The 26,977-nt window shown below is 38.8% G+C and overlaps 1 protein-coding gene and 1 long non-coding RNA gene across 4 annotated transcripts in view; one reads left to right on the top strand and one right to left on the bottom strand.

The window, feature by feature from the left end:
• Positions 1–26,977, bottom strand: part of LOC142501479 (uncharacterized) — a 149,895-nt gene that overhangs the window by 106,915 nt on the left and 16,003 nt on the right. For 2 of the 3 annotated variants that reach the window (XR_012803499.1, XR_012803501.1), the window contains exons 2-4: positions 25,905–25,958; positions 22,092–22,282; positions 21,323–21,433 (exon numbers count right to left, since the gene is read on the bottom strand). This is a non-coding gene — a long non-coding RNA (uncharacterized LOC142501479). The remainder of the gene's footprint in view (positions 1–21,322; positions 21,434–22,091; positions 22,283–25,904; positions 25,959–26,977) is intronic. The other variant, XR_012803500.1, reaches the window with a different exon arrangement.
• Positions 336–26,977, top strand: LOC142501476 (calcium/calmodulin-dependent protein kinase type IV-like). Its single transcript, XM_075611440.1, has 12 exons — positions 336–638; positions 1,141–1,308; positions 13,549–13,627; positions 16,193–16,255; positions 17,403–17,485; positions 17,962–18,034; positions 18,861–18,951; positions 20,088–20,162; positions 22,068–22,143; positions 23,170–23,296; positions 23,788–23,940; positions 24,186–26,977. The coding sequence occupies exons 2-12, from the start codon at positions 1,211–1,213 to the stop codon at positions 24,432–24,434; spliced, it is 1,167 nt and encodes a 388-aa protein (XP_075467555.1). The 5' UTR covers positions 336–638; positions 1,141–1,210; the 3' UTR covers positions 24,435–26,977.

The following is a 26,977-nucleotide window of genomic DNA, read 5'->3' as shown; positions in this document are numbered from 1 at the left end:
TCACTGTTATCTTTTGTCTGTATTTATAATGGGGAAAAGATGTAGGGTGTAATTCTTTATACTGTAAAGCGGCCATTTGGGATGCTTGTCGGCCAAAAATCCACATTGAAATCAATGGGGATTTCCAATGAAAACTGGCCAAATGGCCACTTTATGTACAGTTTTAATAAGGCCCATAGTGACTGTGGTAGACATATTTATGGCTGGCCAGTTATACACACAAGAGGGAGCTAGAGCTTATAGTTTAAACCTAGCAATCATCAATTAATTTATTGGTAGAGGGAGGGGCAGTGAGGGGTGTGATTGGCTGGAGCTTTATTCTAGTTAGAGAAGTGCTCCAGTGTTGCTGTGATGGAAACCTCAGCATCTCTGGGAAATCAGTGATAAGTGGATACAAGGAAAAATCGACAGAAGGACACGGAATTAATAATAAAGGGACATGAAAGAAACAACACTCATTTTAAATAATACCAAAGGACATTTACAGGGGCTGAACATTGCATGAAAAGGAGGTGAATTGCATCCCAGTGTTTGAGGAGTAGACGAATAAGAGAAGTCAGGAGAATAACGTGCTCTATTCCTGTATCAAACAGAACGAAGATGGAAATACATAATAGAAACCCATTAAGCAGTAGCAAGTAAGTGCAGCTCAATCAGTGATACAACTAAAAAGCTGCATTCAATGTAGCTTCTTCTAGCATTTTACATGTCAAAATATGACCATTACATTATTATTATTTTTAATTAACTCCTTTCATTTGTATGCGAAGATTACAGGAACTATAGCTAGGCAATACTGGGGATTTATCAGCCCATATTTTTTTCTATGAAAATATACTTTTGCATCTATGTTTTTTTTTTTATTTGATACATACAGTAATAATACAAATGCTCATATACAGTTCATTTTTATTTTGTGTTTTGAGCATGCTGACTTATGTAACATAATCTCATGCTTGGGATTGTGAAAGCCACGGGTACTGTACAATAAAGAGAAAGATACCAGAAAGAATATGGTAATATAATTGGAAGGAAAGCATAATGCCATGTTGGCCTTTTGATACACTTAAAACTAGAATCTGAAGTCAAAATCTATTCATTAACCTCCTAAAATATGTTTTTTTTGTCTCCGCATGTCAGATGTTTGTAAAGACTGACAGGGTCAGTGAACTTTTTGAATCCACAATACAATCAGTGAGCACAAATTAAGATGCCCACCTACAAACCAGAAGACATATATTGGATAGAGGGATCCCGTCGAGAAAATGCCTTAGAGAATTTCTACACAATGGGTCAAGAGCTTGGAAGGTACTGTGAATCTTGCTGCTATAAAACCACCTGAAAACAATTCAGTCTGCTTGTTTCCTCAAGTTTTGATTATACACAAACCCAAAAATCATATATAAAAACGTGGCACAGACTTTATCCCTCTTTAAATCTTATGCTAGCCTGTAGTGGGGCCATTGTTATGTGATAAGATACAAAATGTGGCAGATCACCCTACAAATAGATGTTTATACAACAGAGAAACCGATTTCTGCAATATTGTAAAGGAAGAAAATACATACAGAGAAATTAAAGCAGCAAAACGTGTGAAATCTTATGGGGGTTTTTTTTTTTATAAATAAGTTCTGTAGTATTAGAGAACAGTGACTGTTTTTTTTAAATTCAACTCTTAATGTCAGATTTAATGAGTTTTAAAGAATGCTTTTATTTCTATAGTAGGTTTTAGCCCATCACCCCAGCAGTGCAAGATCTTTGCAACACTTTCCTGCTTGTGATAATTTGTTGCCAATGTCCCCAGCAGTGTGAGCTGTAAACTGTAACAATAGATAATGTTACCTTGATAATATCAGGATACATTGTAGCTGCTGAGTTATACTGACTGAATGATTGATTAAAACTAAAAGGCAGCCATTACGGTATATTCAGCACACAATCAGGATTGTTACAGATTTGTAAACGATTGCCAGTTTAGGTAAGAGTGTACAATTATACATGGTCACAAGTTTTACATCTAAAAATAAGGGGGGGGGGAGAGGGGGAGTAGTATTGCTGTTTTAAGAGCCATATGTACTGAGATCATACTGTTTAGAAAACACTGCTGCAGGTCTGCTGGAGCAAGGATTGATCCTGCACGCAGACAGCATGATCCTTGCACAGCTGGGGGGCCCACAGGGCTGACAGAGTTAATATCTGTGTGGATTAACATGTCCTCTTTTTTTGTACAAAGACCTCTGGAGTGCCAGTTCCTTCTTGTTTTAGGAGGATGCGTCCTACATTATAGGTCTCCCCAGTGGGGGATGATCTCTGTGCACCTGAGGCAGTTGCATAGATCCAATGAGTGCACCTAATTTCTTTCCTCTAAGATCATACTTGACATTTTTTTGAGTGCCAATTTAAGTTTTAAACAGCAGTACAAACGTTCACAAACTGTGCGTCGTACGTATGAAGGTTGTTATGTGACATATGATGCGGAGGCCCTTAGTCTATGAACTGTGGTAGCAACCATCCGCCGCTATCACACGGAAAGCCTCATTGACTTCGATGTTGCTGTGTAACATTGTTGTTGATGCATTGTGTGATGCTGAATATCCGATTCGTACAATTTAAATGAAAACTGGATTATGTGATTTGTTTAATTTCTAACTAGTATATGTAAATACCAAATATGTGTGTAATATTATTTACAGCCACACTGTGAACATATTATTTGCGATGCTAAGTACAGTAGCCCCTAATGGCCAGATTCAATGTATTCCAATGAAGCCGTTATGGCAGCTTTTTCACACAAAAAGTGTGATAAAGTACCTACGCTGGCTTCTCTATGTATGTGGCGAATGGAACACCCGAGCAGACTGTACGAGGGTTGGAGGAAGAAAACACTAAAATAACAAGCATTAACATACATTGTAGGTAAGGAGGGCCCTGCCCAGTGGCATAGCTAGACATGCGTGGGCCCCGGGAAAAAACATTTTCAGGGCCCCATTATAAGTAAACATATTCCCTAGATTCAAGAGAAAAATTTGCCTCGATTTAATTTGGAGGATATCTCTCCTCAGCTCTCTCCCCGTCATCTCTTCTCATATCTCATCAGCTCTCTCCCCCTCCTCCTCCTCCATACCTACCTGTGGTACAGGGTAGTGATAGAGGCAGGCGGGTGGAGATGATGGTATGTGGCAGCGGGCTGCCAGAGTTAAGCAGAGGAGCAGCCAGCAGAGGAGTTAGGAGTTGCACGGAGGCAGAGCAGGGTGGCCGAGGTGGAGTGCGCTGTAGTAGCATAGACACCGGAAGTAAGAAAGACTTCCGGGTCGAACCGCTGGGGTGCGCTCCTTCCCGGCTGTCATTCTCTGCCTCTGTGCAACTCCTAACTCCTCTGCTGGCTGCTCCTCTGCTTCACTCTGCATACCACCATCTCCCCCTGGCTGTCTATACTTGGGGGAGGAGAGATGGTCAGCAGGGCCGCTGACAGGGGGAGAGGAGCGGTCCCCTAAGAGCGCACGCCTCCAGGCTTTGCCCGGGCTATAGCTACACCCCTGGCCCTGCCCCAAGGAGCTTACAATCTATAAAGAAGGATAAGCGGAAACATAAGGTACAAGGGGATAAAATATTTTACTGAAGACCAAGGCACCTGTTACTAAGGAGAAGCTCCTGTGATGATTTGTCCATATAGCTGCCTTAAAGTCCTGAGGCTCAGTGTGTTCCTGTCTACGTCCCAACATTGTATCAAAAAGTTGGGCTTTTTTATCGGGAAACCTCTATACTTAGGTTTTCACACATGGCTTCTCCATTTTTGCTTTATTTTTGTTACATAAATCATGACACGGTGTAATATGTCATGTGTTGTTGTTCATCTGAGGTTGTATTTACCTAATTTTAAGACCAGCTAAGGAACAGATGATTGTTATTATGTCCTAATACAGTATGTAAAACCCAATATTTGGGAAATTGGGAGGGATTTTATTCCCGAAGCAGTGGCTTGTGAGTGTATAAAATCTGGTCCCAAGTGTCTGATAAACAATTCCTCATACCACACACAACTATTCTTTTCTAATTTTCATGTTCATAATGAAAACAAAAAGTATCGTCTCCTGATAGGCCACTGATAAAAAAAATAACACATTCATTGCTTGAAGGGCCTGCAACAAATTTCTATTTTGAAAAACAAGAGTAGGATGATTTCATTAATGTTTATTTGGTTCCTCAAAATGAGCAATTCTTTGATTAGAACATGTTATAGTACGATATTGTTCAGTCATAATATGAAAATAAGAAAATGACCAATTATGTTTAAGTGAGTAACATACAGGATTCACTAAAACCCATTACTCTGTTACATAAATCATCATCAAAAGAGAACGATTGACAGAAGTTGAGGTTTGGTAATAAACAATATATTTACCATAAGAATGAAGGAGTGCTTGCATCTACTGAAACAATGAATGAGTCACCAGATCCTGAATGAAAGAATTATACTGCAGCAGGTGGATGAATGAAATTGTGTGAGTGGAGGGTTTGCAATTTGCAAAATCATATAGCAATGATAGGAAGCGCTCTAACACTAATAAAGTCCAAACTTTTGAGAGATACGTTGGTGTGGTGCAGCTTGAACAGTTGAATTGTTCCCAATTCCCAGCAGCAGCAAAAACGTTCACAATGTTCAGTGCTCCTCGTAATATGGAAAGATGTGAGAAAGAAAGAGAGCAATATAGTGAAGTACGTTCACATAATATTATCAGCACATAGAAGTGGTAAGATATGCACTTACATGAAAGTGCCTATACCAGGCACGTAATGGTATCTTTTGCAGATAATTCACCTCTGTTTTGGTAATAATAACTTCAAGAGGGACTTCTTTTGTAAAAGCTCCAGCTTTATAAAAGTTCAGGTATTGGTTAAACACATAACAGTGTAAAAACAAATAGGGACAGACCAGTTCGTGTGTTCTATTCCGGTTTCTGCGACATCCACCGCCGATCCAGCCGGCGTTCTACGTCACTTCCGGTCTTTGGTTTTACACCGTAACTGGTCCTCCCGGTAACTCTACGTGTTTCAAAGGTGGTCCTTCTTCGTCAGGGGTAAGTATGGTATATCCTGGTGTTCCTTTCTTTTATATCCCTCTCCGCAATGTTATATGAAAAAACTTTAATTATAACTTTTAAATGCGCAAATGAGGTAACATATAAAGAAGGCATATATAACCATTTAAAAATTACAATGATGCAAAGTAAAATACACATATCAGAAAATAAAATGTTCTATATAAAAATATGCTGTGTTGAAGTGTAAGAGAAGGCGCTAGCTCTACTAGTGTTCACTACTATTGTGAAGTGAATAAATACTTAAATCTAGTGATACAAAAAATGAGTGCACATATAATTAATATATAATAACGTGAGTATATATATACACATAAACCCCCTGCTCAAACCCAGCTGGTTAGGGACTGGTTCCGCTGGTCCCTCAATTCGTGCAGATTCGTGTGTGATCCAGGGGGAGCATGGAAGGAAAATGGAAATAAAACACAATCTAAGTGTAGACTGTTTGATAACGGATGGGTTAATACAATGGTGTATCTTGGCTCGTATGTGTTGCCTACTCACAGGATTCAGACAAAAAACAGGCAGTGTGACACAATGGTCTTGGCAGAGTGGATCTGTAGATTCTTGATATGGTGTGGACCCCCAATCTCAGCAGGACAGCATGTTACATGTGGGAGAAAGAGTAGCCATAGTGCAGACCAATCATGTGGAAAATGGACTTTATAAAACTTAAAAATGCACTTTAAATTTGTATAAGTTAATTTTGTAACACAAAAATATCAGCATAAAACTTCCTCACATATTTTAAAACTATTATGGATAATTAGCTGCGATCAGGATATCATTACTATCTAATTTGTCTTCGGAATTGTTTTTTTGGTATATTTTATATAGAACATTTTATTTTCTGATATGTGTATTTTACTTTGCATCATTGTAATTTTTAAATGGTTATATATGCCTTCTTTATATGTTACCTCATTTGCGCATTTAAAAGTTATAATTAAAGTTTTTTCATATAACATTGCGGAGAGGGATATAAAAGAAAGGAACACCAGGATATACCATACTTACCCCTGACGAAGAAGGACCACCTTTGAAACGCGTAGGTTTACCGGGAGTACCAGTTACGGTGTAAAACCAAAGACCGGAAGTGACGTAGAACGCCGGCTGGATCGGCGGTGGATGTCGCAGAAACCGGAATAGAACACACGAACTGGTCTGTCCCTATTTGTTTTTACACTGTTATGTGTTTAACCAATACCTGAACTTTTATAAAGCTGGAGCTTTTACAAAAGAAGTCCCTCTTGAAGTTATTATTACCAAAACGGAGGTGAATTATCTGCAAAAGATACCATTACGTGCCTGGTATAGGCACTTTCATGTAAGTGCATATCTTACCACTTCTATGTGCTGATAATATTATGTGAACATACTTCACTATATTGCTCTTTTTCTTTCTCACATCTTTCCATATTAGGAGGAGCACTGAACATTGTGAACGAATTTGCAAAATCATTTACATATGTTAAAGTCCTCATACATACCCACGACAGGGTTCCTGGGGCTCAGGACTGAATTTATTTATTTATAAAAATGTTTTACCAGAAAGTAATACATTGAGAGTTACCTCTCGTTTTCAAGTACGTTTTCCTGGGCACAGAGTTATAACAATACATGGTTACATTAAATGAACAGGGTTATACAGAGAATTCACAGACATTTCATGGACAGTTAGTTGGAAAATTGGGTACAGGGGATAAGTCCTGGGCCCAGGGTTGTCGACCCAGGGGGAGCGGTTGTTGAGGGGGAGCAGCCATTGCGAGTGGGAGGTTTGCATCTGGAGCACATCCAGGCTCTTTGGGTGAGATATGAATAGCTCAGCGGGACAAGAGGCCCAACCCAACTCTGTTCCCAACATCCGTGGTTGACTGGCCGGGCTCCCCACCTCTGCCACACCAGAGAACAGCTGTCATGGATCAAACCCGTCCCCCCCACCCCCAGTGTCAGCAGCCCTGCCCTTCTAATCCAGTCACATTTTATGCCAATCCATTTAGCTCTACATGAGTATCCTTTCCCAGATATCTGGAAACATTTCTGGTAAAGGCCCCCCAATTGATCACGGTTTTGCACAGGGTCTTTATATGCTATGTGGACCATCCTTGTTATGAATCCAACGCAGATTAAGGTTACTGTTTATTTACTCATAGGAGGATTCGTTTATTTTGTGTAGTACTTGGAGTTTCTGCAAAATGCCCCAGGGACAATAAACATGTTTGCCAGATCTCTGCAGATTTCCTCTGCATCTGCCACTGAACACCTGATCAGCAATCCCTGGAAATTAACTCTTATGTACTGCAGTTGAACTGGATGTGCCAGACTTGTATTACTGTTAGGAGTTTAGCTTTGTTTACAGCCTGTAATGTATGTTATAGAGTCATTCCTATAACCCTGTGTTATATGACCTAAAACACAGGGCATCCCTGATGTTCTATTCTAAAAGTGACACCTGATAACCAGCCAGCACTGATTCATATTTATTTTAGGGATTTTAAGGGTTATGTGAATACTTACTCAAAGTTTCTGCCACAACAGAGCTTCAGGTAACAGTAAATCTAATTAAAAGAGCGTTCTGGGCCTGTTCTGAACATAACATCATAAATAAGCATGTGTTGGCTCAAAATAAACAAAATAACCAAAGATGAAAGAGCATCATCATCAAGATAGCAACAACAGAACATGGTTTTAATCAAGACTCTGAGTGAATCATATGTCACAAACATACTGTAACTCTCTCCTGCTTCCATGTGTTGTCAAGACATAATAAACTTGTGGTAATATAGTGACAGTTTCTCGCTCCTAGGACGAAATGGCAGGGACCTGTTTAAAGGGGAAATCTTGGAAAACGACACTCTTTTTTTATTAAACAAAATCTGGCACCTATTTGTTAATTATTTGTAAACATAGGAAGCTGTAACGGATTGAGGAAAGACTTGACGGAAACACTCCCCTATTCAAAGACCCTAAAGGAAAATAAATCATGCCTTGTTTACAAAGAAACCAGATCAGCCAAATCCTTGCTCTAATCATGGTTACATTTGTTTAAGGAAGACAATTAGATTATCAGATTCTTTACAAAAGGTCAGTTTTCAGGGTTTTAAAAAAGGGCACCATTTGTATTCCCCTTTCTGCGATTTGTGGTCATAATGTGATTACTCTAAATGTTTTGCTAGTAAGAGCAGTCTCACAGATTCTGTATATTAGTCATACGCCACAAGGAACAATTAGAAGATTAAGTATAGTTAAAATAAATATGCCTCTGTGATATAGGTTTCAGACCACTGCTGAGGATTTCAAGTGGAGAAAAGGGAAGAAAAACCATGATGTCAAATTAACAGATAACGTGTGAAAATAAATAAAATAAAAAAGCAAAACAAGATACAAATTGTGTTTGCAGCTATGGGCACATAATGCAGTCCAGAGCTGTCCATTTGGGATTTTTTATTTCTTAAAGCAGGTGTTTGCCAATTTAGTATGAAGTCCAATTAGGTACATACCCCTCTCCCTTTCTGTTTGTGCTCAGCAGTAGTCTCCATTATAGCTCTGAAACAGATGTAACTCACTTCTTAGGAAGTTAACAATCACTCATTTATTTATTTGAAAATTCTCCCTTCCGCTATTAAAGCAGCCGTTTTTCCCCCATTTTTGTTTATTGTTTCCCATTGGATTGAATCAGGTGTGTGGGGTGGGGTGTCTCCGGAGCTTAACACCATTAATTTCAGCTCCGGAGACCCCCTGCTTCCAGAAATACTTACCTCCGTAGGGGGTGCCGGCAGCTGCTCCGGCTTGCTAGCTGGGTTCATGTAATAGCTGTTTTTCAAAGATACCATGCCCTGTGGGCCAATAGGAAGCAGTGGCGTCATCCGGTGTGGCTTCCTATTGGCCGACGTGATACGGGAGCTTTACATTTTTCTGAGATACCGGCACCCCCTTTGGTGGTATCTCGGGAAGCAGAGGATCCCCAGAGTTTAAATTAATGTGATTCAGCTCCATAGACCCCCTGCTACAATACTATGTTAAAAAAAAAAAAGCAGCTTGAATTGCTCCTCTAAAGCTGCTTAGAGATTTTGCAGATTGAATACACAGCATTTAAATTGGAATGGTTTTAGCAGAGAAAGCCGGAACATGTATCCTGTAAAGAAAAGCCTGTGGTGGGGCTCAGCACCAGTTATTCTGGTACAGAGGTCAGATGTCCACTTTACAAGCAGTGAACAAACATAAATAATTCATTATTACCACAGAATTGAGTTCCTTGCATTAAGGAATGGAAAGATGCAAAAGTCCACAATTGTTTTCGCATGCTCCCCAAGCTCTTTCTATTTCTAAATAATAGCCCTGCAACGAAAGATCATAATAGTGTGACAAATGGCTCCCTTTTTGTAGCGCTGACGTCTGTCTGGGCTCTTCACGACAGTATCTTGTAGGGTTATTTAGAGAAAGACAAGGATAACACGTGGCATTATAGTGCGTAACTGAGGCTTCTGTCTGTTTTTATTTCATCCCAGTAGGGGACTGCAGCTTTAACAAATACACATTGGAGGCACTCAGCCATTAAACCTTCAGCAGTTTACTCATATCAGTGATACAATATTTCTGACACACTTTCACTTTAAGAAACAAACTCATAAAACGAAATGCCTACTCCTGTCAGGAGACTGACTTACATGCATGTTCCTATCTGCAATATTGGCTGGCTAAGCCAATTACCAACTTTAACTAACACACAAAGATAGCATTGAGTCTTATCTGTCAGATAGGGACAGCATCCCAATAGATCCTCAAATGCTGCAACACGTGGGGGGGCCGTCTACCCTGAACTGGATACTGGGGAGAAGCAGTTTCCTCCCAGCCTCCAAGGCCTGTAATATAGTGGGTGCGCTTGCTCTGCCGTGCGCGGCACTTATAATTGGCTGTGGTTAGCCAGGCGTTCTATACTAGGGCCGCGCGCGTGCACGGCAGTGAGTGTGGAGCCGGCCAATCGGGGGGGAAGACTCAGAAAAGTATGTTATCGCGCTGCTGAGTGAGGCTGAAATGTATGTATGTATGTGTGTATGTATGTGTGTGTGTATATGTGTGTTTATATATATATATATATATATATATATATATATTTATATGTATATATATTTATCAAAGTTGCATATGCTAATAAATTATTTATTCTCACAACATGTCTGTTTTTTTTATTTTTTAAATATTATATAATAAATTAACTTTCAAACAATCTATACACACACACACACACACACACACACACAAGCGTCATAGCCTGTCGCTCACAGCACAGACCCGTACACACAAAGTGTGCATCACGTGCGCGCGCGCGCCAACTATAAAACAAGCCTAAGAGAGGGAGAGAAGCAGCCAAACTAACTGTATTATATTCCTGCTCCTCAATTAGGACAGCAGGTGAGGGAAACCAGACCCCTTGTAAAGTCTGGTATGGATTTCCTATCCACCAGCCTTAGCGACTGTGAATCTGTGGGGCGAATCACATCCACACTATGTCTGCACTTTCTTCTATAAATCAGACAGAAAGCTGCCCACTATCCCGGGACTATGTAACAATAGCTCTAAACAATGTGTATAAAAAGGGAGAAAAGATTACCTGTATCACAATCAAGCCAGGTTACATTTAATGTGCAGTGTGGCAACCAAGGGTTTGAACCTTCTTGCTAATGTGTTTAAGTTCGGCCTTGCATGAGGGTCTGTGTTTCAAAAAGTTATGGTTTAAACCAGCACTCCAATTTGCAGTTTATGTTTCTTTCATTTTGATTTTTCAACTGTAGGATTGAAGCAAGGGGTCTCTGGAGCTGAACTGCGTTCATTTCTGCTCCGGGGACCACAGCTTCCCGAGATACTTACCTCCATAGCGGGTGCCGATATCTCTGCAGGTAGCAGCTCCGACAGGGCTGGTTGGGACTAACATAATGGCAGCTTTAAATGTTCCACATCTTGCAGGACAATAGGAAATTGTGACATCATCCCTTGCAGCTTCCTATCGGCTCACATGATGTGGGCCATTTGAACACGAAGGAGATACTGGCAGTCCCTACGGAGTTAAGTAGCTTGGAAAACAGGGTGTCCCCAGAGGCTGAAACTACCGAAGTTCAGCTGCGGAGAACCCCTGCTTCAATCCTATAACTAAAAATTCAAAGAAACATAAACTGCAACCTGGAGAGCTGCTTTAAGTGGTAACTAAACAATTAAGGAGGTACCATGTCTTCATAAGACAACAGTTTAACCACCAACTTTCTTTGCTGGCTTATACTACAATGACAGGTAGGGCAGAGCGACATGTCGTCGAGGCGCTGTAAATAAGTCTCTGTAAGCTTCAAAAGCCCTCATATACATTGCTGAAAAACCAGAGACCAAGAGGTGACGCAAAGGACACACTATTCCATAACAATGCAGATTAACATGAAAAAAACAATGAATGATCTACACTACGTTTATGTGGTGCTATCGGTGCCACTGCACCGAGCCCTGTTGTTACAGAGACCCGCAATTATCCACATAACAATTAAACTGATTGCCAAGGGAGAGCGCAAGGCCTCTGTAACTCTCTTACCGTCTCCATCTCTTCGTGCAGGGTCCCTCATCGTGGCGCCCCAACTTCAAATGGTGGCATGTTGCCATGACAACGGGAGGCACGTGATGTCACATTGCTCTGGCAACTCAACACCACGGGGTGTCACGACATGTCCTGTTGTCTTGGCAACGTGCCGCGATTTGATGTCGCGATGCCATGATGAGGGACCCTGCAGGAAGAGATGGCGAAGGAGAAGGTAAGAGGCCCTGCACCACATGCCTGCACCGGGGAACGCAATACTCCAAGCCGGCCCTGATGTAAACAAATATAGAATATTGCTATAAGAAAAAGCAGATAATTAATTTCACCCACAAAGTTGCCAAGGGATCTATTATATTTAATACATATGCATCCAGCAGATTTCCCTTAATATGAGGTTACGGATACATTGAATCTGTTAACTACTGGGAGAGAATTATTAGTTATTTTATACTCCCCAATTCGATTGTAAATGAAAGAATTTCCCTCCCACAGATATCCAGTCATAAAACTGTCCCTGGTCAAGGCAAAGTGACAAATGGCTGACAGATCTCCCAGATAAAAGAATTGTAGGGTATAAAAATTGGTGTCTGGGCAACACAAATCAGATTTCAACTGGGGGTACACTGTGGCCCAGATCCACAAAGCTTAGTTAAGTTAGGGCTCATAACGTCACATTATCAAAATCAGTAAAGGACGTTATGTTCCCTGAGGTTAATGCGAATCCACAAAGCTAATTATATGCAACGGCCATTAGTTATCTAACTAGAATAGACTTAACGCCATGTTAAGTTACCACTGCCTTGCAATAGGTTAACATAACTCGCTTGACACCTGTCTCACCTAAAGGTGGCGTTAGCTCCCTCCATACCCTTAAACATCGATTTTGCGAGAGGGAGGAGGGAGACCTATTTTACTTGAGTCCCAAGTGCGCAATGTGTGTATGTGTGTGTGTATCCCCTCAAACCAACCTTGAAACACATGGAGACACCTGTGCACTAAAAGGGGCACACCTGGGATATATGCTAATAGGATAAGCAAAGTATATTTTAATGACTCCTATTAGCATATATTCTGAGTATCTCATGCTCTATAACTGAGCTTTGCAGATGTGGCCCTGCTTGTGGATCTTGTATTTTCTTCCAATGACCCCCTGGGGAACCTACTACTACTTCTGTTTTATTCCTTTTTATTTTATAACATTTTCAGTTGAGCAAATTTTTTTTTTTAAATGTATGATTTATGTATAATGCAAACTATTTACAGATTTCTTCATATAGCAGCAAATCTGAGTCTGTGGACAACCTCATTTTGTAGTAATAATACATTATTACAACTCCATACAAATGATACAGCAGGTAAAAGTGAATCAGAAAAACATATGTATTTATACTTCGTCAAGTGAAGATTCATATAAAGAATGATATGATGTTATGTTACAGTAAAAACACAATGCATGGTGAATTGATAGTTATCTTCTCCATTATGCATTATACCAATATGAAACAGTTAGATTGTAAGCTCTTCGGAGCAGGGACTCCTCTTCCGAAATGTTACTTTTATGTCTGAAGCCCTTATTCCCATGATCTGTTATTTGTATTATTTGTTATTTATATGATTGTCACGTGTACTACTACAGTGAAGCGCTATGTACATTAATGGCGCTATATAAATAAAGACATACAGTACATACATACATCTTCTACCCATCTTAAAGCAGAATAGATGCAGGACAACACATGTACTGTATCTGTGGCAAAAAAAAGGCATAGAAGTCATTTGGCAAAAAAAAGAAAGGCGCACAATGTATGGTCAATGTTTTATCGGATAATGAGAAATTAACTAAATGCTTTCTTTTACAATCTGTTTGTTCAGGGGAGCAACTTCTGCAGTTTTTAAGTGTGAAGAAAAAGGAACGCAAAAACCTTATGCTGCAAAAATAATAAAAAAAACTGTAAGTAGCCAAATAAAGTACTGTATGTTATATCCAGTAATAAAGTCTGAGACATATCTGTAGATGTAGAGCTAATACAGATAATTCCGTATACACCATCCCAGAAACACACAGCCATTACAACTTTATCCAGCAACTATAAAGGACAGTTTTGATTATTCTTAAACTGCACTACATCTGTTTCACTGCTCATATTTCAGGGTGGATTCATACATAATTATCTTCAGTCTGACTCCTACTTAATTTAAAAAGCTATTTTGTCTTGTACAGTAATATAAAGGTAGGTCACTGTGCACATTTATTTCCAAAAAGTTACCACGAATATCTATTCACCTTTTTAATAAGAATGGTCCTATAATATTAACTGTCCATTCATAGGGTTATTATGGCTAGCATCAATCATATTGCTCTTCCTTCTATTTTGTAACATGAGAAGAAAGGACTTGCGTAGTTGCAAAGAATCATGTCAAGAACCATTCAGTAACATATATTAAAATGTTGTATTGGTCCCATTAGAAATATTGTCATCTCAGAAGAACACAGTCTATTCCATTGTAGTATCACATGGGGGTACAGTTTATTGTTCTTAATATCTGATAGGATATACTTGGTCTCACATTATATTTAGCATTATACAATACTGTTCTTCAATGTATGCTTTTTTTATTTTTAGGTTTTATATAGAGCCAACTAAGTACGCAACGCTTTACAATATTTATCAGGGAGGATTTCAGGGCTTAATGATCCACAGATCCCAAATCTCTAGCATAGTAAGATAACAAGGAGTTTAGGTGATGGTCCAAGAGCGGAAAAATGGAGATAGACATTACAGAAAGAGAATTTTTTTAGTGAAGACAGGATCTAAGTGGTGCCCTTCATTATATGTGCTAGAAGAAGTCGTCTATTGATGTTGGCCATGAGAGAAAATGGAAAACTCGGGCGACAGAGGAGTCATCAATATGACAATGAAAGTCTCCTAAGAGAAGGGTTTGAGAGTCAGAGGAGAGAAAGAAGGGCAGTCCGGATTCTGAATGAGGGATTGCGGAGGACAGTGGACCATATATGATAGCAATATGTAGGGCAAGTGGAGAAAAAAGACATAGCGTGAAACTCAAAGAATCGAAAGGACCGTGAAGCAGGGGCAGAATGATTGGAAAAAGAAGTGGCAAGAAGAAATGCCACTCCCTCACAACGTATGAGAGAAGGAAAGGCTACCATAGGAGAATCACGAACTTAAGGGAAGGGCTGGGGAGGGGGAAGGGAAGGAATAACCCTCGCGACTGCTAGATAAATAATTCTGATTCAGAATTATTTATACCATAGGAGAATGCAAACTCTAAAGCAGAGTAAAAATCAGGGAACATAAGTTTTAGTCAAAGCAAGGAGATTTATAGACTGCGAAAGGAAGAGGTCATGCACAGATGGGCAATTTTAGAGAAGGAGCAAGCATTCCAGGGGGTACATGAAAAAAGAGAGGAGGATGGTGAGTGACAGGGAATAGGTATGATGTTATCAAAGTTATGGTTGTTAGCAGAGAAGGGAGGTAAGCAAGCCCAAGAAGGAGGAATATGGAAGGGGCAGTGGGTTACGGAAACATCTTTAAGTAGCAGAAGAAGGTAGAGAGATGCAGTAGGTGAGGTTGGGTCTTGTAGGAGTGAATCTTGCATTGAAGTGTAGAGGGGGGGGGGGGCAGAAACAGAATAGGAGGAGGGGAGTGAAGGTGCAATGTATGGAGTGAGGATTACAGGGCAGATAGAAGGAACATGAGAGCTTGATAAGCAAAGAAGAGGCTCTAAATAGAGTAACAGGGCAGACATAGTGAGAGAATAGACAGAAAGTTATGTATAGAAGTGAGGCGGTAGAGAAGTACAGATATAGCAAGATTTACTGTCCCCAGCACCATGGATGAAAAAGCAAAGGTCTGCGGCACTAGGGACAATGTTTGCCGCGATCGTGCTGTGGGGGTCCATGCTTCTGAATGGGACCCCCGCAACGCATATCCTGCAACCACGAGCGTCCGCAGCAACAAAGACGTTAATGATTATTACATTTGTATGTCACGGAAAGTAATGATAATGATAATGCAGGGTAGGAACTTAGACTCGGCAATATTTGTACTTCTCTTGCATATTCTTCATTTTCAGTTTTTCCATTTATATCGATTTGCCTTTATCTATTAAAAATGGTCACTACAAGCATCCTATTTTGTATTAAATATATAATTCATGTAACATGCATTATATTTGAAGCAATTTACCAGCTTCTTTGCTGCACAGCACCAGATTTGTGATATTTCTGTTTTTCATATTGTTTACAGCTGTTTTTAATAACAGTTTGTTAAATAACACCATCTAACTCAATATGACAAACTAACTATCATCATTTGATCAAAGCAACAGATGTAAGGAATTTCTTATACATGTGTTATTTACAATTTGTTGAGCTTGATTCTTTAAAACATTCCCAGTATCGCACTAGCTAAATAAGGTGCCGTCGGTCTGATGAATAACATTTACTGAATGAAAAACATTCCCAAAATTACAAAGTATATTTTATTCCCTTTAGATTGATAAAAAAATTGTAAGAACAGAAATTGGAGTGTTATTACGTCTCTCACATCCGAATATTGTAAGTATTTCATTTGAATATTTTTGTCTTATATATAAACCAGATACTGTGTCCTTATTTTACTATATCACAATGGGTATTGTTCAAACTCTTTGATTAATGGCCCCTTTGTATATGTTGCTCAGCAAGGTTTATTTATGTATTTGTTCCATTCAGTAGAACTTTTCCCTAGATCAGCCCTGATACTTCTTCTTCAACAGTGAGCTGGACATAATGACTGCCAAATAAACACTGCCTCTGACTGCACTTAACCATTCAGTAAATAGTTTAAGTCCTGGAAACCACATGGCCTTATTTGCTGTTGTATCTCCTCTATTAACATAGGTCAGAGGTGCTCAACTCAAGTCTTCAAGAGCCCCCAACAAGTCAGGTTATAAGGATATCCCAGCTTCAGCACAGGTAGAACAATACTGAGGGTCATGAGGACTGGAGTTGAGCACCACTGACATAGGTAACTGCTACAACACATGCCAGAATACCCATGTTTCGCTGGGTAATTAAACAACCCCTGTCCTGTTCAAACTCATTAGGGACCATTGTAAGCCAATTTCTTTCACCACCATGGGTTATCAGCCTTTGCCTTTTGGGAGTCTCTGTATCTCAGATCAATACGACTCACTTAATGTAAAGAGTTCAGCAAATGGTGCAGTCCTATTGTGGGTATGTGCACAGCGGAGAGCAGAGGTTAAGTAGCGTCAGTTTACACGTTTTTTTTAATCCATTTAGTGTTGAAAGGGCCTGCCACTTACATTATATCTGAGCAATTATGGGGAGTAATACAAATATCTATTAATTAAGATTAGTATCATATCTAATGAATTCCTTAATCACGGGAGTATGCTGGTCTGTTTGTAAGATTAAAGGTTGTTTTGGTATATAATATGACCTTCGCATGCTTGCTTCTATCGGAAATACTGAAATTATATGTTGTGGTGAAAATTAAGTTTTGTTTAATAGATCGGATCAGAGATGACAGCTCTAAAAAAAAAAATTATACTATCCCATTCGGTAATATTATATCTTGAAATACCTCTCAGGAATCCTATTTCGTCTAATTACACTTCATAGTTGTCCCTTTTTGACTGGAGATAAATGAATACGTGGAAGGGTTATTTGTATGTAAGCAATTCTTGCATCTTTTTTTTAGATTAAATTGAAGGAGATCTTTGAGACACCCTCAGAGATTACTTTAATTCTGGAGCAAGTGACAGGAGGGGAATTGTTTGACAGGTAAATAAGCAATTACTTTAAATTAATGTAACCTGGAGTACTACATAAGATAACAAAAACATGGAGGCAGAGAAATGCTAAGAAGAAATAATTTGCCTATCTGGTAACCAGCACAGATAATTAATGTTATATTCATACTGGCAATTTCAGCTGTCAAAGTTAAAATGTGACGACTACACAGCATAGTTAATATTACATAGAAACTTACCTATCATACAATTTCTATTCAAATAAAATATTCACATGAAATAATGTACATACTGAGCCCTAGTTCTTTGAAACCTTGCTCCCTACATAATAAGTCCTTTACAAAGCAAACGCCATGCTTTCCCCCCCAACCCCCAACATATGAATACTTACAAACCTTATAACTCTGATTTGAGGTACATTATAAATGCTTCAGACAATTCTGACATGTGATGTAATTGTATTTGAGAACCTCTGACACATTTCCCTACTCCTGTCTGAAACCCTAGGATAGTAGAACGTGGGTATTACAGTGAACAGGACGCTGCCCATGTCGTACAGCAGATTCTGGAAGCAGTCGCAGTGAGTTTCCAATCATAAACATTTAATCCTCTTCATGTTAATTTCAATGACATAGGAATGTATCTACTTTTACATTCTGTCCTTCTTACACAATTCTCTATTCTAACCTGGCCTTCAAATACACCAATATCAAAATGATTTATAAACAACTCATGACAACCACCATGTTCACTTATATGGACCTGGTGCTAAAATAATGCACTTTTATACCTCAACATATCTATATTATTATATTGTTATTATACTGCAGTGGGCTGCGACACAAGAAAAATAAATGACATTTATACATACGAAATGGCTTTAATTACGAAACCTTAGAAATAAGCAAATGACATACATTTGTTTTCTGTAAAATCAAACTTTACCACATTTCATTCATCTGTAAAAGGATGATGTAATTTAAAAGGTGAGAATACACATCCCAAGCTTTATAACACATTCAATCGAGATGCACACTAAAAAAGGTGATTCTAGCCAGAAGGTTCCTACATACAGCGCAAAATGTATTCTGACAATCTGATCACTTAGCAACTTTTAAGAAATTAGACTTGTTCAGAGGAGATTTATTCATAACTGAAAGACGTGACTATGACATCACACACACACACAGGATTTTGCAGAACATTAGAATGCAGCTTCCTCTGGTGCAGTCATCAAGCTTTTAAACAAACTGAAAACACTTAATACTTGTTCTTGCTTATCCTGTTTGTATTAACAAATATTACTCTCATTTTTTTGTACGCTATTAAAAAGTTACTGTTGGGGAGAATTACAAAGTTTAGCAAGATACAGTATGACAAAGTAATGTTACTTTTTCATATTTCAGTATTTACACGGGAATGGAGTAGTTCACCGTGACCTTAAACCGGAAAACCTTCTCTATTCAGACCGATCTCCAGACTCCCTTCTAAAAATTGGTAATGGGATTAACTATGTGTTGTCATAGTAACCACCACCTGTGTGGAACCATCACACTATTATGTCTGTGTGTGTCACCACCAAAAACCTATGCAGAGTATATCCCAAATGCATGGTATGTAAATATGCATCATATATACCCAGGGTTGCCACCACTCCAGGTTAATAATAAAATAATAATAGCATGTTCTTGCATAGCGCTGCTAGTTTTATGTAGTGCTATAACAGAGACATTTTGCAGGCACAGGTCCCTGCCCCGTGGAGCTTATAATCTATGTTTTTGGTGCCTGAGGCACAGGGAGATAAAGTGATTTGCCCAAGGTCACAAGGAGCCGACACCGGGAATTCAAACTCAGTGCCAGTCAGTGTCTTTACTCACTAAGCCACTCCTTCTCCCGGAGACTACGGGGTTTGGCCACATATCTCCGGACTACGGGTTTACCTGTGAAATCTCTGGGCGGGGCCTCAGCTCTTCCCTTCTTCGGTGGTGGCATCATGCGGCAGCATCTCCCCCTGCAGGGTCCCGTCAACGTGGCTCCGCAACGTCAAATGGTGTCGCGTTGCCATGACAACGGGATGTTACTAGACATTGCAGCGGCACGTTACCATGAGGAGTCCTGCTGTCATGGCAACTTGACACCCCATTTGGCGTCATTGAGCCATGTTGGCAGGACCTTGCAGGAGGAGATGCCGGGAGATGCCGCCGCCGCCGCCGCCAGTGAAGGTAAGAGAAGTAAATATATAAATACATTTTAATAAATGCAATTAAATTGCAAAAAGTGTTTAGGTTAGCCTTCAATAGATGGTGGCAACCCTTTATATGTTCAACAGCAGCCTATGCAGAATATGCCCGCCAAATAAATACCAGAAACCTATTAAGAATATGAATCTGTGGGAAACATAAATATGCAGAAAAAATATATATATATAACATAAATCATCACATCATCAGATAACTGTGCAGAACATATAACTAGGCACAATACACAAGCTGAGTAACCCCATCACATAACTATACTCAGTACGTTCCCTTCCCTTGTAAGTATCCTGCACACTTTGTGCATGGAGTAAGGGTGCTTTTCATGACAGATTACTAACACCATATATTTACTGCCAATCATTCTGCTTGTTAAAGCTGATTTTGGATTGTCAAAGATCATAGACGACCAAGTTGCCATGAAGACTGTATGCGGTACACCAGGATACTGTGGTGAGTTGTAATTATGTTTGCACAACACATCTAATGAAACAATACTTAGCTTCATAACTTGTTTATTAATTACCTCAAAGTTTGGCATAGAGAGAAAAGTCTATTTTTGCTGATTGCACTGAATTGTTTAAGGTAGTAAAATCAGAGCAGGGTGTAATTTCTCTCCAGAAGGACATGGATAGACTAGAGACTTGGGCACCACTCCATAAAAAATACATTATGGAATTAGAAAAACTATAGAGAAGAGCCACGAAATGAATAAAGGGGATGGAAAATCTGATTTATGAAGAAAGGCTAGCTAGTTTAGATTTGTTTAGAAAAGAGGTCTCTAAATAACTATTTACAAATATATTAAAAGTCAATACAAAGAAATCTCAAAATAACTATTCACCCAGCGACAGTACAAACGACACGGTCTAGGACATTTGATCATGGGCGTTTTGCCGCAATCTAATCTCCACCGGCGCTTAGCTGCTACTCAGCTCGCCGCAGGGACCTCACTCTGCCGGCCACTTTTGCGCCAAGGAAAGTCCCTAACCTTACCCTAAAAAGACCCTAATCTTAATCCCTTATACTAACGCTACCCCTACCCTAAAAACCTTAACCCCTTATCCTAAAACCCTTTACAGGCAGTCCTCGGTTATCCGACACAATGCGTTACTCAAAATGGCGTTGTAAAGCGAAACGTTGTAAAGCAAAACACGTTTTCCCATAGGAACACTGTTTAAATGAAAGGTTCCGTTCCTGAAGGCATTTTTAACACTAAAATACACCAAATATTTTATGCCGGCAATAAGATATGCAGCACACACATAAATTATATAGTGTATATACTGTATTATATATATAATATAACATAATAAATAATATATTATAGTATAATATAATATTATATAGTATAATATTATATATATACGCTCTTACGACGCTTTGCAACGTTGTTTATGTGAATGTGTATATATATATACACACATACACAACGTTGCAAAGCGTCTTAAGAGCGTTGGATAAGCCATTTTGGCGTTGTAAAAATGAATATAGGTATGCATTGCATAGCTTTGGATAAGCCATTCGTTGTAAAGCGAAGCGTTGTAAAACGAGGACTGCCTGTACCTTAATTCCCTACCTCAACTGCTAAATAAACCCTTAAATTAACTTACCTTGGCAAAGCGGTCACGTGTCCAGCGGTGGAGGGTCCCTCTGTGGTTAAACGCCGGCACATGTCGCTGCGTGATGGCCGTGACCAAATGTCAAATTACGCAGGGTCATCCCTTAAGGTTGGAGGAAAGGAGATTTCACTAGCAACAAAGGAAAGGGTTATTTACAGTAAGGGCAGTTACAATGTGGAAATCATTGCCTATGGAGACTGTGATGGCAGATACAATAGATGTCTTTAAGAAAAGGTTAGACATATTTTTAGAAAGGAAAGGTATACAGGGATATAATAAATAAGTAAATATGGAAAGGATGTTGATTCAGGGTGAAATCTGATTGCAATTAATGGAGTCAGGATGTAATTTATAAACGTATTGTTTATATTATAAACTTTACTGTAACGTATAAACATCATTGGATGTTTCTCTGGGGTTTTTTGTTTGCCTTCCTCTGGATCAATATACTGCATATACAAATATAGGAAAACTAACGGTCATCTAAATTTACCATAGGTTCAACTCAATGGACATATGTCTTTTTTCAACCTCATCTACTACAGTATATAACTATATACACAGTGAATGTGGGTTTATACTGAGTACTGCTGGAGGATTCTGCTGCACACACCACTATCTTATATTAACTGTGTACCCTAATAGTGAATATTAGTACAAAAAGAGAAACCTTATGAAAATGCCAAATAAATGTTAATAAAGTACTGTATATTCTCTGTCACAATTGTACTTTCAGCACCTGAAATTCTGCATGGCTCACCATATGGCCCAGAAGTTGATATGTGGTCTGTCGGAGTCATTACATACATCCTGTAAGAGCTTTTTATGCAGTATTAATTTGGAATTTTTTTCTGCACGCAGTGCATCAGTTACAACAGTTTCTTCTTGTGGTCATGTTAGTTTTCCAATGTTTGGATGAGAACATTGCAATGCATCACTTGTTGAGAAGTGCTGCAATACATTTTTGAAATGTCATAGGCAAGAAGTAGATTTCTGCCCGAGCAGTTGATACATAAAAAACATTATTGTAATTAAATGATTAACCAGTAGTTTATATTACTTTACAGCGTAGGCAGAGATTATCCTGTGTGCAATGGTGCAGGATCCCTTAGAGGCCGACCCTAGTGCGCGCGCATGACAAAGCACGATGGCGTGACCACGTTTTGAAAAGACTAAAAATTTGTCTTTTCAAGAGATGGCCGCGTCACGTGAGTGGTTCAGCCAATCACGTTGAACCAGTTTAGTGACGTCATAGCCACGCCTCCCCATCGCTTGAAACAGTATGTGCAGAAATCGCTTGAGCAACGGGCGCGCCACTCCATGTGCGCGAACGCGCTCAAGCACGCACTATAATCTCAGCCTTAGATTTTAAATCTCTTTCATTAAATAAAAACTTTGAACTGAGAGCTGAAAATAATTTTTACATTGCTACAGATTCGTGATTCTCTACGTGCACGTATAATACCAGTCTTGTGCATGTAATGCTAAACCTATATTCCCACAGAGGATAAACAAACTTCAATGCCTATATAACAAAGGTAGTTTGTAATTATTCTAGGTACATTAATTTCACAGCAAATTACAATATTATGAACAAATTACACACAGATGCATACAGAATTGAACCAATTACAACCAAAAATGTTAAGAAGAATTTATAAATAGCATCATGAAATATAATCTGTGTGCTGTGTTAATCTGTTATAGATTAGCACTAAAGAGAACATAATTAATGTAGTGTTCCATTTAATATGCATGAGAAACAACAGGAAATAAGTGTTAAGATCTTTTGAAACGTTTGCTTTGTTAAGTGTCTGTGATTTGTATTTTATTTTTAGGTTATGTGGGTTTGAGCCATTTTTTGATTCGCGGGGGGATCAATACATGTACAGCAGGATCCTGAACTGTGACTATGAATTTGTTTCTCCATGGTGGGATGACGTCTCGCTAAATGCCAAGGACTTGGTAAGAAATTCAGTAACCAATTGTCTACTAATTGTGAATTTAACTAGTTAGTTACTGAACCTAATTGGGCCACCTGGCAATGTGAGTGTAAGCTAGGTAAGGCAAGCTATGAGTCAGACTTTGCATTATATTATTTCGTAGTTTAAACATTTCCACAAACAATTTTAAGGTTTAATACCTGTAAAAACAAAACAAACAAAAAAAACAAAACTATTTGTTTTGTATTGAATAACAATTGTGGAAGAACCTTCCTTTTAATAATCCTAACACTACCACCTAAAGCTAGATTAAAATATATTTACAATTTATCTAAAGTATTTAATGTTCTTTCTTGGAGGGGTACAGAATAAAGGTCAATGGATTTTTCTGTCCATTAATGAAGGAAAGAATTAGATCTGTTAAAACTTACATTCATTACAAATTCTGCTCCATCTCCCATCTTTAAATTCTGAGATATGTTTTGTTGTCTCAATAAGCAAAATTGTACACAGGTTCAGAAGCTGATTGTTTTGGACCCCAACAAAAGACTGACAGTCTATCAAGCTCTGCAGCATCCATGGGTAACTGGGAAAGCAGCTAAATTTTCCCATATGGACAGTACACAAAGAAAACTCCTGGAATTCAATGCCAGACGCAAGCTGAAGGTAATTTGTCCCCCTCCCCTTATTTAAATAGTATAATGTATTGCATTTAATTAACATAAAGGCTTCCACTTCTTGAGACGTCTTAAAAGATAATGACTATTTACTGCATTCATGGACAAATATCTAATCAGCTGCAGTGAACAAACAATTTCACGGCTAAATTTAAATGCATAAAGCATAGCTAATTTGACCTAACTTGTGTGTGCAAATGTACAATTGTGCTTTTACTGTGCCCTTCTCAATAGGCAGCCATGAAAGCAGTAGTAGCTTCAAGTCGTTTGGGAAATCATGGACACCATGAGAGCTCCAAAAACATGCACGGTTCAGAAGATACACGGCAGGAGAATTCAGGGGATGCGTCTGCAGATTCCTGTTTGGTAAAGGACCCAGGGAGTAGCTTGGCTGGGGCCACCGACCCTGAGCGACGGGAACCTCTTATAAGCGCACAAGTGACCTTTAATGGTACAAGCAGCAAAAACATCCTTCCTTCTTAGGAAATACAGTCTCCTCACATCCTTGTTGAAGCAATATTTACATAGTATAAGTGCCAGTGGGGAAACAAGAATGGGACTTAATACAATGAGAGGTTCTCAGAAGCTTCATTTCTATTGACCAATATCCCACTAGGTAATAAGGGTCTCACTGCAGGAAATATAATCTCGAGTCAGAACGTCTTCCTTTAGCATCCACCACCAAACAAATGTGTGCGAAGACTAATTACACAGGAAAGCATCCATACTGTATGTAGGTATTTTTATACATACAGAGAGAGAGCAGTGTAACCCAACCTGAAAAGCAGGTAGAAATTAGACTAACCCTGGAATTCTAATTCTAGTCCTCAAGACCCCCCAACAGGTCAGGTTTTCAGGATATCCCTGCTTCAGCACAGATGGAGTCTTCGACTGAGCCACCTATGCTAAGCACGAATATCCTGAAAACCTGACCTGTTAGGAGGTCTTGAGGACAGGAGTTGAGCACCCCTGGACCAGCCCCTTCTCTGCCACACAGGCTAGCAGCACATTGATTTGCATATTATTATATTGATTTGCATGTCATTATATTGTTTTGCATGATGTTATACTGCATTACCTGACACGTGACGTCACAGCTTGCCAAGTCGCCCCCTGCCATTGCACATGCTTGTTTTTGCACACCATAGATGAAATAAAGCCAGGATTCTCCATTTGCCGTGCCACATAATTTTTTTGGTTTAAAGCAAAGCATTCCTGGCTGACAATGGGCTTTCACGGTTGACTTGCTGCACACACATTAGTTAAATTGTATTTTAACATATACCCCACAATAGCCCTTGTTTCGCTAGAAGTTTTATTACTCATTCTCACTATACGTGACGCACATGTCATACCTATTTAAATCTGCTCCCCCCGCCCCCCGATTTATTTAACAACATTGAAGAGTTATATTTATTAACCTATCTACGAATATTAAAGAAAATTGTTGAACTTCTGGGGACATGGGAAAATCTGAATATTTAATTGTTAGGAAGATGTGCAGTGATAAAATCAATAATGTTTCCTAAACTGGTTTATGCAATGCAAATGCTCCCATTATCGATCTCAAATAAGGATGTCAACTAATTAAATAAGAGTGTTACAACATTTTTATGGAGAAATAAAAAACACAGAATCCATTTAGAAAAGTAATTTCTTCCCAGAAAAAAAAAACGGTGGAATAGATCTCCCTAATTTTTAGTTATTTAATACAATTTCAATGTTTAGGTCTGCTACAGAATGGATATTAGGAAATAATAACTATATACTGTATCAATAGGGAATTAGAAATAGAATTATTCAAGCCACACTCTGTAGCTGCCCACCTTCATGGAAAGGAGACAGACATCCCTAAAGATATGAAAGATAATATCTTGTTCAAGGATGCATTCAGAGCATGGTCTCTTATGTGGAAGACATGTGGGTTAAAAGGTCTTTTATCAAAATATTTACCTTAACGAATAATCCACACTTTACACCGGGTCTATCGAAGAGCAATGTTGAAATCTGGGGGAAAAAAGGAATTAGAATTGTTAGTAACTTACTAGGTAGTAAATAAACTAAGCGTTGTCAAATCCTTTGAGCTGTTAAAAGAAAACTTCGGAATACCTAATTCACATTTTTTCTCTTACCTGCAGGCCAGACATTTTGTTAACAAATTTATAAATCCTAAAATATGGGAGAAGAATGTAATAGATGCCATTCATGTATCAAAATCTTTCAAATTCAGACTGATTTTTTTTTTTTTTAGTCAAGCCTATCGATAAATGCAGAAACTAAATGGGAAAATACTTTAAAGGCATGGAAAAAAAGATGTTCCTGATATCTCTACTATGGAAAACATTTTAAAATGTCATGAATTCGAATCTTCAAACTCTTTGTTGCGCGTCACTGCAGGAAGTGCAACTTAAACTGAGAGACAGAGCCTACATGTCTGCATGGCAGGGAGCTCACAACAATAAAGAAAGAAGGGTCTTGTGTAAAATGCAAACAAGGGAAAGCGGATTTAAAACACTGCTTTTCGGAGTGTGGCAAAATCTCAAAATTCTGGAATAAGGTAGTTCAGTTTATGAATAAAACGCTCGAGTGTAGATTTGAAAAATCTTTATTTGTGTGCCTAATAAATCACTTATTGCACAATCAGAAGCGTTTTTGCATAAAAGCTTATATTAAGGAACCATATGCTGCTCTTAACATTACAGAACTCAATTGGAATTAATGCTGATAATGTTATAGGATAGAAGCGATACAATAAAAGATCTAGAGAAAGGAGTTAAAACGTTCTAATAATACATTGTAGAATTATTTGGAACTTCTTTCGACAACGCAAAAAGAACAGTTAAAGGTGTTTGAGGGATGGGGGTGGTTCCTATTAAACTGATGATAAAGTAGAAGGGATGTGTATACAAGCAATAACATAAATAAAGGTGTTCACCCAGTCATGGAGGGGTTAAGATAGAAATGTATAGGAAAATTATTCGCAATATGTTATATAATGGATACTGTTACATTTACTGACAACATTA

This window comes from Ascaphus truei, chromosome 8, assembly GCF_040206685.1.
Source record: "Ascaphus truei isolate aAscTru1 chromosome 8, aAscTru1.hap1, whole genome shotgun sequence".
NCBI classification, from domain to species: Eukaryota; Metazoa; Chordata; class Amphibia; order Anura; family Ascaphidae; genus Ascaphus; species Ascaphus truei.
Note: the sequence above shows the minus strand (reverse complement) of the source record. Positions and strands in the feature narration are given on the sequence as shown.